This window comes from Syngnathus acus, chromosome 2 (assembly GCF_901709675.1).
Source record: "Syngnathus acus chromosome 2, fSynAcu1.2, whole genome shotgun sequence".
Classification (NCBI taxonomy): Eukaryota; Metazoa; Chordata; class Actinopteri; order Syngnathiformes; family Syngnathidae; genus Syngnathus; species Syngnathus acus.
This window is the reverse complement of record NC_051088.1, coordinates 3,972,993-3,989,264: the sequence shown is the minus strand read 5'-3', so window position 1 is coordinate 3,989,264 and position 16,272 is coordinate 3,972,993. Positions and strand designations below refer to the sequence as shown.

The 16,272-nt window shown below is 39.8% G+C and overlaps 1 protein-coding gene across 6 annotated transcripts in view; it reads right to left on the bottom strand.

Moving 5' to 3' along the window:
- The window catches only part of LOC119135263 (voltage-dependent calcium channel subunit alpha-2/delta-3-like), a 91,032-nt gene that overhangs the window by 46,312 nt on the left and 28,448 nt on the right, over positions 1-16,272 (bottom strand). For all 6 annotated transcript variants that reach the window (XR_005100539.1, XM_037272764.1, XM_037272778.1 and 3 more), the window contains exons 5-11: positions 12,194-12,356; positions 9,526-9,657; positions 9,023-9,234; positions 6,521-6,595; positions 5,245-5,334; positions 4,451-4,564; positions 1,903-1,981 (exon numbers count right to left, since the gene is read on the bottom strand). Coding sequence is in view for 5 of the 6 variants with exons in the window: in XM_037272764.1 (XP_037128659.1) it covers positions 1,903-1,981; positions 4,451-4,564; positions 5,245-5,334; positions 6,521-6,595; positions 9,023-9,234; positions 9,526-9,657; positions 12,194-12,356 (865 nt within the window). In the remaining variant the exon portion in view is untranslated. The remainder of the gene's footprint in view (positions 1-1,902; positions 1,982-4,450; positions 4,565-5,244; positions 5,335-6,520; positions 6,596-9,022; positions 9,235-9,525; positions 9,658-12,193; positions 12,357-16,272) is intronic.

The window sequence follows — 16,272 nt, the reverse complement described above, 5'->3', positions numbered from 1 at the left end:
AAAGAAAAAGAATCCTCCTGCTTTCAGTGACACAGTGCACCTGTCATTGTACAGGCCAGGAGAGCAGCGGTATGAACTTGTTCATGATGAAAGCATTTAGTATATGTTCTAATGGACTTCTTGTGGCACCTGATAAGAATACACACGAGGTGATGACAAACGTTGACAAAGGATGTCATGAGTTGTCTTAATTCTGTGTGGGCCTTCTTTTTAAGTACATAAGCCGGGGGTCACCAACACGGTGACCGCGGGCACCAGGTCGCCCGTGAGGACCGCATGAGTCGCCCGCAGGACTGTTCTAAAATTAGCTCAAATAGCGGCACTTGTCAGTGAGCTGTATCTATTTATTTTACAGTCAAACTTCGGTTTTCGAACGTCCTGGTTCTCGAACAAATCGGAATTCGAACAAAAAATTCGAGATTTTTTTGCTTCGGTTGTCGAACAAAATTCGGAGGTCGAACCTCGCGAGATGAGCCGGGAGGACCCGAGAAAAACCGACCGCGCGGCCCGGATGCCGACTGACTCCGTTGTTATTGTATTTTCGTTACTTTGACGATTGTATTAACCGCTAATCATGCCTCCAAAGAAAGCAAGTAGGAGTAGTAAAGCCATCCTAAAACACAAAGACGCTCTTAAAGCAATGCGACAGTGAGCGCCCGGCGCGCTGCGGTTGCGCGATCGGACCAAATTAAGCTCCCTGCTCACTGAGGTCCACTTAAATTTTGGAAAGTACATCAGGACTTTATAAATATTTTCTAAAATGTAGCGACGGCTCTGTCACAATAATGCGACCAGCGCGGTGCAGTTGCGCGGTGGGCGACACTTCTACGGTTGCGTGTTCGGCGGTGCACTGCAGTTGCGCGATCGGACAAATATGCGCAAATGAAAAAATGCTTAAAAAAGGTGGGGTTTTTTTTCTTGAAACGGATTAAAATCTTTTCCATTATTTGCAATGGGAAAAATAGATTCGGAATTCGACCGATTCGCTTCTCGAACCGCCTTCTGGAATGGATTGTGGTCAAAAACGAAGGTTTGACTGTATTTTTGCTATTCTTGTTCAAATCACACTTACATGTGAACTGGAAATGACAATAATAACACATAGTGAAAGCCAAATTGAGAAAATTGGCTATTTCAGAAGTGTGTGTCAAACTGGTAGCCCTTTGACTTAATCAGTACCCAGGAAGTACCTCTCGGTTTAAGAAAGGTTGGTGACCCCTGACATAGACTATAAAAAAAAAACTTTCTGTTAGTGTCTAACACCAAATTGGCTATGATAAAATGATAAAATAATAAAATAACTATAATAAATGATCATTGACATTCACAAATAGAGATCTTGATGTTCCTTATTAAACTACTTCACTTCAATTTTCTGCATGGCTCCAGAGAGTCAGTTTCCTCTTCTGCAATGTCAAAGACTGAGTGTGCCTTCTCCTGTACTGATTTTAAATCAGAGATGCTTCCCAGGCAGCCAATCAACTAAGTTTGCGCCGTTGTGGAAATGAACACTGCACGCAGCTATGTAAAAATACCAAAAGAATGACAGCTTTCTGCTAGACTTGCACTGGGCATGAAGAAAGGGCCTGAGACATGATTCCAGTAGGTGTAAAGTTCATTCCACTTTCAGCCAGCAAATTGTCAAGTGTGCCTCCATACACCGGATCGCCCAGCATTGCTTCGTGTGCATTCAACAATACACAGAACTAGACTGTTTGGTAAATAGCACACACTTAAACACAGGCTCATCCTCTTCTTGAAGACCTTCAGGGACTGCACACAGGTCAATACCCAAACAATTATCCCATCGACTGATGTTTTTGTGTATCTCAAAGTAACAGATTGCAAGTTCTCTGAGCACAAAAATGATTTAAATGGGGGAGCAAAGTATGTTGATCTCACCTTTGTTAGCACATGCCATCCATTTGAGATTATCTGCAAAGGCTGACTCTCGGCCAATCAGGTAAGGGAATATGCGGACCTGTGGAAAAAGAGCAGATAGTACCCGTCAGTCATCTTAATCATATTTCCACAGGGCCCATCCCACAAGCAAGGGGGAGATAACACAGAGACAAACAACCATTTGCACTCGCACCTAGGGACAATTTGGAGTGCTCAATCGGCCTACCAAGCATGTTTTTGGGGATGTGGGAGGAAACCGGAGTGCCCGGAGAAAACCCACGCGGACAACATCCAAACTCCACACAGGGATGGCTGGAGGTGGAATCGAACCCACACCCTCCTAACTGTGAGGCGGACGTGCTATCCAGTGCGTCACCGAGCTGCCCTATTATTATTATTATTATTATTATTATTATTATTATTATTATTATTAAGAAAATTGTGAACCCAAAGAAGGAACAAATTGATCAGTGAGGAATAACGACACAAAATGAATGTTTTTTGAAAAAAAGTTTGACAAAATGTTAAAACATCACCTTGTCAAATATTTGTATAAAATAATCAGAAGACCCTCAATACAAAATCGCCTGCCGCAGGTACTATGTGCATACAGAACGTACTTGGAGCAAACGCAAGCTTCAGGAGTCCAGCTGTCATAGCATTGCTTTTTTCTACTCTTGACAGTGTGAGTGTGCATGTGCATACGTGTGTGTGCGTGCGTGTGTGCGTGCGTGTGTGCGTGCGTGTGTGCGTGCGTGCGTGCGTGCGTGCGTGCGTGCGTGCGTGCGTGCGTGCGACTACTGAATGGGACACAGCACATTTGAACGAGTAGGTGTTTATCCTTTTTTAAAAGAGTGCACTTAAAATAAGTGTATCATAAGAGTTGCTATGCAATTACACTATGCGGACAAGACACATTTATACAAATACAAACTTGGAGCATTTGAATCATCAATGTGACAGTCTATGTCAGTATGCTTAGAGCTGATCCACGGAAGCCGATAGAAAATAAAATTCTCAGAATTGCACTTTAGTGGTTGTTGTGAGGTCAAACTACAGGCGACTGCTTATCAAATATGAAAGTAACCGACTGCAGCGCAAAATGCTGCAGAAGTACAAACAAGCAGCCGCCGCATGCAATCTTCAACCTACCTGAATGCACATGTGAATATAAAGAATTCCCTTTCAAATATTTAAAACATGGATGCAAGAAAGTATATTTGTTTACTTGAAGTTCAGAGATGTGATTTATGAGAAGACTTCATGATTACAATTTGGATTTACTGGAGCGAACACTATTAAAAAGTCATTTCCATTCTGATACAAAGCAACTTGGTTTGATTGTGAAGCTGCGGTTGAAGAAAAGTGACAGCAGAAGAGGGAGAGAATCTGTGCACGGCGACAGTGACTAAAGACTTCTATTATCAGCAGAGCATTTTATAAATTGAACTATAGGAACTACTTGTCACTTGATCTTCAGCCTTGAGGTAGCAGTCGGAAGTCGGTGAGGGAGTTCACAAGGTGGCCTACCAAAAGCCACATGGGAATAACTTGAGCGCCTTCATTTTTATCTGCGATAATTGGGTGTAATTATGATGTGCTGTGGGGCTGCAACTGATGATTATTTTTATTAACTTATTAATCTGTCAATTATTTTGTCAATTTATTAATTAATCTGATTTTGGAAAGCATGTCCTTTACATCCCTTTATTCAAAAACCAGGCATAATTTCAAATTGACTGCGCAGAAAATGCACTAACATATTTTTATGATTGTGTTACTGATTTGGACACGTCAGAAAATAGGGTAAAATGTTGAAGACATTTGTTAATGTCTTAGTGTGATTAATGACAACAACAGTCTGCTGTCATTATTTCAGGACTAAAGAGATCTGAGAATATGTATTGTCGAGAGTTTGAAATGATTAATCGATTATAAAACTGATTGTCATTCAATTTGATTAGCGATTAGAGGTCGATTCATCGATTAATTGTTGCACCTATAGAGCATAGCATGCGCGTGCACACAAACACACAAATCTGTAAATGACTGTCGATGAAAAAATTGCATCCATCTCCTCCTTCAAGATTTATTGGAAAAGTAAGAGCGACAAAATTGTCTTGATGTATGTAACAAGGGGGAATGACTCAATAGTTGCTTTACAAACCAGTGATTTTCAAACACTGTGTTGACAACAGAACAATCAGGTATTGGCAGGTTGAGAGAGGGATTTGTTGATTTTGGTCAATGTTTTGCCCACTGGCTCCAACGTCCTCAACACATCCAATTCAAAGGTGCCACATGGTACCAGCTTAAGAACTCGTTTGGACAAAGCCTTTTCCATTGCTGCCCCTCCCAATCCCTATTTCAAGACCCAGACACTTTTACATTGCCACCAAAAACTCAATGAATTATATTTATCTATGATTCACAATACTTTTTAAAATGTAAAACTTATTCATAGTCTGCTGTTGGTGACCGCAATATAAAATTGCCCTTCAACATAATACTGACAAGAATGTGTTATGTGCATATTCTAATACGCTACCTTCCTGTCTGGCCAGTTGAACTTGGCAAAGATGGCGTCGTATGTATCCACCGCTCCATCTGTAACCAACATAATGGCTTGGCTACACTCACTGCCTCTACCGGTCTCATTGAACTGCCAAGACAGAGAGCGCGTGACAAAATGAGGGCAGAGTTACTTGAGGATAGCAGAAACAGCACCACAATGCAAAACGGTTGAAAATGAACATGTGAAATCTAGCTCTAAATATGATTCCCTTTGCAAAAGGAAAAACAGCTTTAATCAGCTTTTATTTACTAATCAAACAGAAACACATTATAACTATTAGCAGAATATTTAAGTCAGGGGTCTCGAACTCTTAACGCTTTCCTATCTGCCTGTTACTTTGCATTCTCCTCAGCATGTCTAGTTGAGGAATGACAGCTGATTCCCGGCACCGCAACTTTGGCTGTGCATTGTTTTTCTTGAAATTGGCTTTTCTCATCGCCAACCTGCCTCTTCAAGGCAAGTTTTGAAAAAGACATGATTGGGACTGGGTGACAGGATATGTTTGCTTTCCACTTGGTGTCACTTCAGAATCACATTTCGCCCCAAACTGTCACAAGGCAGAGCAATGGTAGGCCCAAAATTTACTTATGTTTTATTTTCTTTACACACAAAAAGCCCAAAGCAATGACAAAAAAGTTGGACGTTGGACTTTCAGGTCAAGTAGCGTGTCGCAAAATCCCATCCAGCAAATGGCCCCCGGACCTAGGGTTTGAGACCCCTGATCGAAGTGTACGTGTCAAGTGATGATGCAATTGCGTGATACTTACCTCATTGAGAAGATTGAAAGCCTCACTTAAAGCAATGTTTAACATTCCAATGCCTTGAGCAAACAGCTTGTCAAGGTGCTCCCGGAAATGCTGGAAAAATATAATCGAGGGGAATCGGGTTTACTAACATGGTGACAAAAGGAAAAAAACTGAAAGTGTGTTTTGCTTCTCTGGCTTGGCAAAAATTGGGGATGTGTGCAAACTAAAATATTTTGAATCTGTTTTTACACATTTTCACTTTTTGGCATCAACGTTCTCTTTCAATTATTTCTCCCTCCCTACCCTTTCCACTCCCTTCTTTATTTATCACCTGGAGGGTCTTTGGTTCCATTGGGAGGAGAGCAGGTTCTCCACACTCAGCGGGAGACCAAAGCTATATGGAGTCTCTATCGAGGTCTGCTCATTTAAGTTTGGGTGAACGCAAACGTGCAGCGCCCACACACGCACATCAGTAACATATACAGTAATTGCATCAAAACAGCTTTCGGCATCACCGATCTGACTGCAAATGGCAAAAGGCACAACCTTTCCTTTAGCGTGGAAAAAAGGTTAATCAGTTCCAGCAAATGGTTGCACCCCAGAGCACGGCAAATATTACCTGCTGCATTTGAGTGTGACCACGGGGAAGAATTGGTTCTTTATGTTTGTAGATTCGGATTTCCTATAAGTGCCCCAACACAGTGGGACAGTTAATCCGTATCGCAGCAGTGCGTCCGTGGGAGGATGTGCTAGCTTGTGCGCATATTAATTTGCACTACAGCCAGTTCTGAAGTAATCATTATTAATACCTGAGCACTGCTTAATAAATGGTATGGGGTATATATACAGTATAATGGTTGCATGAGCCACTTTGCGTGACATCACCCTGCAGCCATATTGAAGATCGCAATGACAAAAATCGATGACAGTGATATTTACGTCTGTATTAATATTGAGTGAATTAAAATAATGACTTTCAGTTTCTTTTTTACATGCACTGCTGCAGTTTCAATAAATACCTTTTTCAACTGAAGGGCTTGGGGGGTGTTTTTTTTTTTTAACTTTCTTACCAGCAATTGCTTTGGACAATCACTAATTTCCTTATATGAGCACGATTCAATTGTTAAGTAATTTGAGGTAGCGTAAATCAGACAAAAGCATTAACCTGATGAGCGTATGGCTTTAAAACCATCCCTAATTAATTTCAGCAAATGAATTAATTTGACACTTTTGAATTTTCTTAGAAGTGTCTGTCTTTTGACAGATGGGAATAATAGGAGAGTGAAAGAGGGCTCACATCTTTGTTGGCGACATCAGCTTGGACCAGCGTTCCATTCAGGCACGGCTCCACATAATGCAGTTCCTCATTGTACTGAAACAATACAAATGGAATCAGTAAGTTATTATTAGTTTTTCCAAAATGTACAGAACGTTTGTTTAATTTAGTGGCTGATGTGAGGACGTGACTATCCATGAACTGAAACGCCTGCCACAAAGTGATAATTAAAAGTGCATGAAAGAAAAGAGATGTAGGCTAACGTTCTCACCCCTCCCCAATTTATTTACACATAAAGTAGCTACAAAAGAGACTAAAATTATTTCACAACAAAACGATAATCTCTGCTATGAAAATAATATTACTCAGGGCTTTGAAAGTTTTTTGACGTACCGTATTTTCCGCCCTAAAAGGCGCACCTAAAAACCTAAAATTTTCTCAAAAGCCGACAGTGCGCCTTATAGGCCAGTGCGCCTTATATATGGATCAACTGATGAATTTGTTGATCCATACTGGTTGTACACAGTGCTCTGCCAAAATGTTTCAGTACGTTTTAGTACGACTAGTAAATTACAAGGTCGCATCGCTTCCCAGCATTACGGCAACTGTAGTCAGGGGGCGTCACCGAATAGCTGTTGTACCCGCGAGGCTATTTCATGTCAAAATAGGCTGCTCTGTTAATGTTTCGAGTAAATCTACTGATCGATATGGAAGGGAAACATAGGTAAGTAGTACCAATGCGTTAGATCGAACTTTAGTCAGTTCCGATCATTTTATAGGAGATCGTTTGAGAAACGCGATTGTTTACACTTTGCTGAGGCTCATGGGAGATTGCGAGCTGAGGCTCGTGAGACTTTGCGGATGGCTAATGCTATTGCGATAGCTGCTATACGTACCAGGCTATTTCATGTCAAAATAGGCTGCTCTGTTAATGTTTCAAGTAAATCTACGGATCGATATGGAAGGGAAACATAGGTAAGTAGTACCAATGCGTTAGATCAAACTTTAGTCAGTTCCGATCATTTTATAGGAGATCGTTTGAGAAACGCGATTGTTTACACTTTGCTGAGGCTCATGGGAGATTGCGAGCTGAGGCTCGTGAGACTTTGCGGATGGCTAATGCTATTGCGATAGCTGCTATACGTACCAGGCTATTTCATGTCAAAATAGGCTGCTCTGTTAATGTTTCGAGTAAATCTACGGATCGATATGGAAGGGAAACATAGGTAAGTAGTACCAATGCGTTAGATCGAACTTTAGTCAGTTCCGATCATTTTATAGGAGATCGTTTGAGAAACGCGATTGTTTACACTTTGCTGAGGCTCATGGGAGATTGCGAGCTGAGGCTCGTGAGACTTTGCGGATGGCTAATGCTATTGCGATAGCTGCTATACGTACCAGGCTATTTCATGTCAAAATAGGCTGCTCTGTTAATGTTTCGAGTAAATCTACGGATCGATATGGAAGGGAAACATAGGTAAGTAGTACCAATGCGTTAGATCGAACTTTAGTCAGTTCCGATCATTTTATAGGAGATCGTTTGAGAAACGCGATTGTTTACACTTTGCTGAGGCTCATGGGAGATTGCGAACTGAGGCTCGTGAGACTTTGCGGATGGGTAATGCTATTGCGATAGCTGCTATACGTACCAGGCTATTTCATGTCAAAATAGGCTGCTCTGTTAATGTTTCGAGTAAATCTACGGATCGATATGGAAGGGAAACATAGGTAAGTAGTACCAATGCGTTAGATCGAACTTTAGTCAGTTCTGATCATTTTATAGGAGATCGTTTGAGAAACGCGATTGTTTACAGAGGGCTCGTTGGTTATTGGCTAGTGGATGCATACCGCAACCCTAGTCAACCTCAGTTTGATGCAGTATAGCTTCTATTTTATGCGCCTTATAATCCGGTGCGCCTTATATATGGACAAAGTTTTAAAATGGGCCGTTCATTGAAGGTGCGCCTTATAACCCGGTGCGCCTTTTAGGGCGGAAAATACGGTAATTATGAGTCAAGTGTGACAACTACAAGTAAAACAACAATAGGAAAACGAGCCAACGAGCCAAATGGATTACGAAACATATTTCCCCAATCAGTCTTGATTTTTCTAAAAGATTTATCTAAACATCATGATTAGGCTATGAAATGATTCTGACAACTTTGTTCTATGGCGAGACAGAATGTGGGCTGGCAATGTGACAGGCTACGTTTTGATGTGAAATAGCATCAGACACAGACGTGTGCGTGGTGACACACACACACACACGCACACACACGCACACACACTTACACGCAGTAACAATGGTTTGGATGCCTGAGGCAGCAGCCAATAATCAACTGTCTTTTCTGCGTTTCAAATCTTCATTTAGCAGCCCTTTAATTGGCTGAGAGCGTGACAAGAGAGAAAGCTGATTTCTGCATTTCTTCAGAACTTAGCAAGCGTGCATCCTGACTTGTACACAAATCCAAAAGCAAGGTCTGTATTGAATTCTCTATCCGGATGGTAACTGTGTGAACTTACAGCAATGATGTTGAAGAAGTCATCATCCCCAAGAGTATCCAGTATGGAGGAGACAGTTTGCCTGGCAATAGTCAGTCTGAGACCTTTCATGCTTCCGCTGACATCGACAAGAATCACCACATTCTTTGGAGAGGTGGCAGCCTGGATGTACCACTTCCTGTTACGGCAGTCAAAAGCGATGACGCCGTGTTCATCCGGTTTCCATTTAATCCCTTGGATAGTGGAAATAGATGAATGAGTGACCACAGTACCAAACAATAACATGTACGATTCCAGAGCGCAAAAGAAATTGAAAGCAATTTTTCTTATTGTCCCGCTTAGTCTAAAAAGCAGAAGCAATCAAATATTAAATGTATTCATAGCTATTTAATGATGCCACTTCTGTTCATGCTCACTCAGCGACAGGCTGCCTGAGAGTAACTGAACATTCACATACACCATTAGCCACATTTCAAGAAGATGGAGACAAAACACACAAGAGAGCAAAACAAACACATGCTTACCTGGGTACTGTCTGAAAAAGCCTTTGGCACTGCCAAAGTACTGCCAAATGAGCGATGGGTCTCTCTCAAAGTTATCCACAAATACTTTGTTCAAGGCTTCTGACCAGTACACTCCATTAACGATGGCAGAGTCTAATGAGTCATGGCAGATGGGGAAGAGGTAGAAAATAGAACAATTTCAGTTATAGAAGAAAAATACAATAAATTAAAAAAAAATCAACCAGAAGTAGATTAAGACCAGTGCTGACATTAGTACAAAGTGGTTTTGTGCTTTCAGTCAAACTGCTGTACGAAGCTCATTCTGGCATGTATTGCCAACTAATTTGTACTTTAATGAGAAGATGATGACGACTGCCTGGTACGCAACGTGCTACAATCACATGTGGGTCAGCCTGACAATAGAAAGTTTCACAGAAACAACACGAGAGTGCTTGAATGGAAGATTTTGTCAGCCGTAATCACAATCCAAATTGAATGTTTTTCCAGCACTCATTTTACTTGTTGTCTCATTAGGAGGCAAACAAGACTAGAAGCAAAATAAGTTGAAACTCAAGGCTGTCGTGATTCTACGACTTTGCTGTAAGAACAGGACACATGCGATAAAATCTGCCATTCGTATACTGTATTTTTCTCAGAGGTCTTTACTGTAAAGGAAAAAAAATTACAATAAAAAGTACAAAAATGAAAACAATAGAAAAAAATCACAACACTTAACATCATGTGTCACCTAAAATTTGGATTTTTGCATCTACCCAGAGAACAAAACCAAAACTGGCGATGGCAAGGCATCACATTAAAGGTAATAAGACAATCTTAATTTGGGATTTTTATTTTGAAAATTTTGGGGGAAAAATACATTTTATTCAAAATATTAGAATAATTGTAATAGTCAATATACTCTCAAAATACATATATTTATCATAGAAAAATATAAAAATATATATTATAGTATTTTTGCTGGTAGCAGTGATTCAGTAAATGACAGTAATTGACTGAATATAAATTCACAGTACTGTATTGTACATTAGAAAGATGCGGTAACATACAACGTACGATAACAGTATTTAACTGGATTACTGCCGCCAGTAAAGTACTCTAATTTATACAGTAAAATGTTTTACACTGTACATCAAAACCTGACATACAAAAAAAATGTAGATGGAGAGGTGGGCAAAAGTAGTGCAGATGTGAAATGGAGACAGAAAAGCAGATGAGATGTTCCTCATCATCTCCAAAGCCGGCACCATTGTTGCACTGTCATCACTCATGCCAATAAACCATGAATGTGTTAGTCTTTTGGAAGCAAGCTTGATATGCAACGCGGATTGGAGGGGAGCGATATTTGGATGGGAACCATTTGCACAACAATACCAAGACAATTTGCAGTCAGAATTAACAATTCGCAAGACTAATCTGCACAATGCAAAGTCCTTCACAGTTCCAGATGCAATCCATTAAATCACAACTGCGTAACACAAAATTTTGGATTATTTGTAGGTACGTATAATAGTATATAATAATAATAAGTACATTGGCGTTGTAGTTTGCATGTGTCACATCATACCCAAATGCAACAGAATGAGACGTCCATTGCGCAAAAAGTGGTCTGGATCTTGGAGCCATGCAAACTCTGACATCAAAGCACAAGTGCTAAAATGAAAACGTTCAGAGAAGCATTCTTTCCTCTAATCCGAGCCTCTTAGTACTTTTTGCAGTAGGGCGAGTTGTTGCCCACCAAACAAGCTCCTTGCAGTCCCAGCAAACGTTCTCACTCCCAGCAAACAAAGCCGGAGGATTTAAAAAAAAAAATTCTCCGAGCTCTTTCCCTCGCTGTCTGTGCCCCGTTCCATTCATTTGGCAGGGAATCAAATCAAGATTACGCTTCCTCTCCTTGCATTAGCCTTCCAGCCGCACTCTCATAGAATTTTCATTCACTTCCTTTCCATTTCAATCAGTCCCCTTCTGTCACTATCATTTGATTCCCCCCTCTCCCATCACCTTGCAATAATTAAAGTATTGCTCGGACCTTCCATCAGTTTGACTTAACCTACTTTCTTCCCTTTTACGCACCCCGAATATAATTCCGCCTCGGGTAGCTGATTTAAGCCCTCGCGACATGTAGTCTGTCTACTAAGCAGTGTTCAAAGGCCAAGACTTCATTGGCTGTGTGAACGGTGAATTAGACGAGTGTTTGACTTTTGAACAATTAGCATGTGACTGAAATAATCCAAAGTGTTACATTTCATAAATGTAAATGCAGACACCGTGAGCAGAAAGCAAAGTTCATATGAATTATTCAATATACAATTATTCCCTCCTGCAAATATGCACAGTAATTTTTTCTCCCCAGAGAACTCAAGAAAATAAGAAATCTAAAAAAAAAAAACGGAACATTCAAGACTGGAAAGGACATAAAAACTCTCAGGAAAACTAATTAGGACACTTGAATAAAATAACTAATTAGGACACTTGGACAAAAAAAAATGGAAGTAGACGAACAGATCACAAATGATCAGCTAGTGAATTAATGGATCAAACCTACTGAAGATACAAATTTGATGAACGACTATCTTGTTGTTGCATATAACTTAGAATGTCACTCTTGTTTCTTTGTGGGTAACAAAACTAACATAATAGATAATGTACAAGGCAAAATAAACAAACATACCCTTGTTGTACATGTTAGTGGGCACCTGGACCACGCTGAGGCTAAGGTTGACTGACAGGTTGTTAAAGTGGTCATTAGGTTGTAGGATGAATTCTCCTCCCAGCTCCACATTGTTGCCCTCCTCATCCACTTCATTGATCAGCACCGCATTGAAGTATTCATACTGGGGACAAGAGAGAGAGACACAAATGAATATACTTCAAACCACAATGTCTCGGTCATGCAAGTGCTGCGTCAGAGAGTATTATAGATGCTGATGTAATGTGAATCTCTGAATCATCATACATGATGTGTGATAAAATGCTGAGGTAGGAATTCTTCCCTCGCACTCCTTTTCCTATCCCCACACTGCATGCGGTGCCCTGCCTTGGCTGTATTTTTAGTGCCGCATATACTGGAAAGACTATTAATAAATGATGGTGCAAGATAAATATAGAACACATGGATCCCTGCAACCCCCAAGCCAAGATACCACCCATGGCTGAGGCCTGGGGGGAGCGATCACACAGATAAGAACACCTAGGATGGCTGGAAATGAAAAAATATTTCACAATAAAATACAAGATCATCGCATGAACATTCCCAGGATTACATAGGCAGCAAAGTGCAATGGTGGTTACAACGCTTGTTTGGCATAGACAGCATAGTAAAATATTTAATTAAAAAAAATAAAAAATAAACTTTCCCTATCCTATCGTTTTTTTTTTCTTCACTGGCCCTAATTCTCTTCCGTACCTCTCTGGTCAAAACCACACCACACTGACTTTCCCTCCGCCACCCCACGCCATAAAGTCAGAATTCTGACTTTATTCTCAGAATTCTGACTTTAAAGTCAGAATTCCGACTTTAAAGTCAGAATTCTGAGAATAAAGTCAGAATTCCGACTTTAAACTCAGAATTCTGAGAATAAAGTCAGAATTCTGAGTTTAAAGTCAGAAATTGGGAATTCTGACTTTATTCTCAGAATTCTGACTTTAAAGTGGGAATTCTGACTTTAAAGTCAGAATTCTGAGAATAAAGTCAGAATTCTGAGAATAAAGTCAGAATTCTGAGAAAAAAAGTCAGAATCCTGTCACCCTTCGTTTTTTTTTTTCTTCACTGGCCCTAATCCTCTTCCGTACTATCCCCAGTTTTGTGTCGCAAACTTTTTTTTCCATTTCATCATGATGAAATTAATTAGTGCAGCACAGACATTATTACTGGACTGTCTTTTAAAGTTTGCTGTGCAGGAGACAAGTGTTCTCATTTTAAAACTCCATTTAATTCAATGTAGTTTTAACTCACATTTGATTTGAGTATTGCTTGGTTAAATTCAAACCATTCTGAATTTAAAATGACGATCTTGAAATTGGATTGCTCTTCTGTTGTTTTTCCTTTCACAAACACTGGCTTCACTGCTAATGGACAAATGATGTTACATTCACTGAATACACATCGACTTAAAATTGGTAAATTACTTTATTTTATGCAAACCCTTGACAAAATAAAATTTAGCAAATTCAAACAAAAACCTTTTCATTTTTTTCCTGTGCAGATGACCTCTGATATGCAAATGTCTGTCAATACAGGGTGTCCCAAAAAGATGTATACACCTTTTAGCAGCTGATAACTCAAAAGTTCGTTTTTTCTTTGCAGATTAAACCCATCGATCCAAATGATGGCAGCCAGACTAAACTCTGAAGAAAGAAAATTTATTCTGAAATGTTACTCGAAGCATGAAATCGCAGTAGAAGTGCAAAGACAATTTACGAGGATGTTTCATAAAGAACCACCAACACGAGTTACCATCACTCGAATGATGGAACTGTTCACACAGACTTTCAAGTACTCTTTCTTCCTTTGTAGGACTTGTCGATGTACATGGTCTTCCGGAATAGTTAGTTAGTTAGTTAGTTAGTTAGTTAGTTAGTTAGTTAGTTAGTTAGTTAGTTAGTTAGTTAGTTAGTGTAAAATATGCGCATATAAATGAAAATGCAATGAATATAATCCAGTGCATCCTAACTCCCAATAAATGTAAAATTAAACAATACTGTATAAAATATTGGATAGCGAGGTGACAGTTAGATGAAAGAAATACAACAAAACAGTGGTTAATGACTTAGCTATTTAAATTCACAGCATGTGGGCTTCAATTTTGATTAAAATTGCACCCATTAGCCTGAGAGTTCCAGCACTTTTGGAGTGCATGTGGGCGTGTAAATGTGTGCCTTTGCATCTGTGCAAGGTCCTGTGCATCTGTGTTAAAGCACACGTGTAGGTGTGTGTGTTAAGTCAATTATGTAATTCCAGTAGTACACTCACAAAAGGAGTGCCCAGTGCCACTAATGCAGTCCCTGATCACGGTGTTCACAAGCTGATCTTTATGCCGAAAGACCGCGTTTGCACCATCAGCACCCACTCAGTGTGGGCTCGAGAGAAGACGAGAGGATGAGGAGGGCTACGAGAGCAAGTAGGTAGAGCAGCATATCTTAGTTCCCCTTTTCGAAAATGAGGTTGTCATACTCGTCCAAAATGCGAGTTGTGTGTTATGTCAGTTGATAGTGTGAAATTCGTATATGTCATTAATATTGTCGAAAAGATTCATCACACTGGCTGTTGATTGAAGTATTTGATATTGCGTCAAATTGTAAACACAAGCAGAAAGGTTGTCCCTGTCACTTCTCTATTTGTTATGTGGCACAATTATGTGCCGGTTTGCCTATGGCCCAAAAAATATGTAATAGAATGTGGCTAGATATCCGAAAAGACTTCACAGTTCAAAGACAAAAAAGTTCATATTCCCTCTTTTAAGAAACACACAAGTTGAATGCGCACATTTTATACAAGCATACAACTCTTGCTAATGGTTTCACACACACACACACACACACACACACACACGCACGCACGCACGCACACACACACACACACACGCGCGCGTGCACACACACACACACACACACACACACAAAAGCATAAAATTGAGTCACAGCCACAAGGAGGAAGGCGATAGCGCACCAAAAAGAACCGTGACGCTTCAACCCTCTGGAGTTCACTTTCAACTTTCATCACTCTCCGGGTGTGGAAATAAGACTGGAAAACAACTGGGGGCATGGATACAGGTAATTTGGGGGTAAACACAACAGTGTAAGAAATAACCCGAAGGGGGGAGCCAAGAGTTGTACTCAACACTTCATTGTGCAAAAAAAAAGTTTTAAAAGGTAGGCTTCAGTGAAAAAAAATTGTGAAAAATACTGTGACTGCATCAGTGGTTAGACTATTTTTTATTTATTTATTTCCAAGACTGGGTAGTGGGTAGGTCCAACATGGGTTTACTAATTTGAAAGTCTTGGAACTCCTGAAGTGTGCACAACTAATGTTGAATATTTATATGAATAGTATGACATCAATTACACTGTGACACCAAGATTGGGAACATTAGCAAACAGATCTAGTTACATAGAGGTAAACGTCATTATTACTCATCATCATCATCTTTCAGCATCTCATGTTCCGTCCACAGGAAATTAGTAATGTACTTAATTAGTGGATAATTATCTCCCCAGATGCTCTCTTGACTCAAGACTGAGCTGTGAAGAGGAAATGTACCGGCAACAAGGCATGTCAGGCCAGGTAACAAGCAGTACTTGTCCAAACATATCTAAAAAGACATGGTATGAGATTGCACAATTGTAAATAGAGCTTGAACATTTTATTCACATGGATTTCTTTCGAGTATTAGTGAGCATTTTTTGTAGTATGTTTTACTAAGTAATCAATAGACCATTTTTTTCCCTTATCACGGAGGCCATTTTCAAAATAATCTTGCTCTTACATTTTTGTTTATAACATTTTAGTAATTTTTATTAGACTTTTTATTTTTTTTAATTTGCTTCAAGATGACCTTAATACCTTGGTGTATAAATTATACTTTTAATTATATGAAGCATACAGAGTTAGTTAGCTTGTGTATGAATATATAAATAAAGCTGAATTTCCTTGCCGAATTTTATGTATGGTAAAATATTATTTACTTTGCATCAAGCTAAAAGTTACTTGCGTAGAAAACACAAACTGCGGTGTTGCACACAGCATTATAC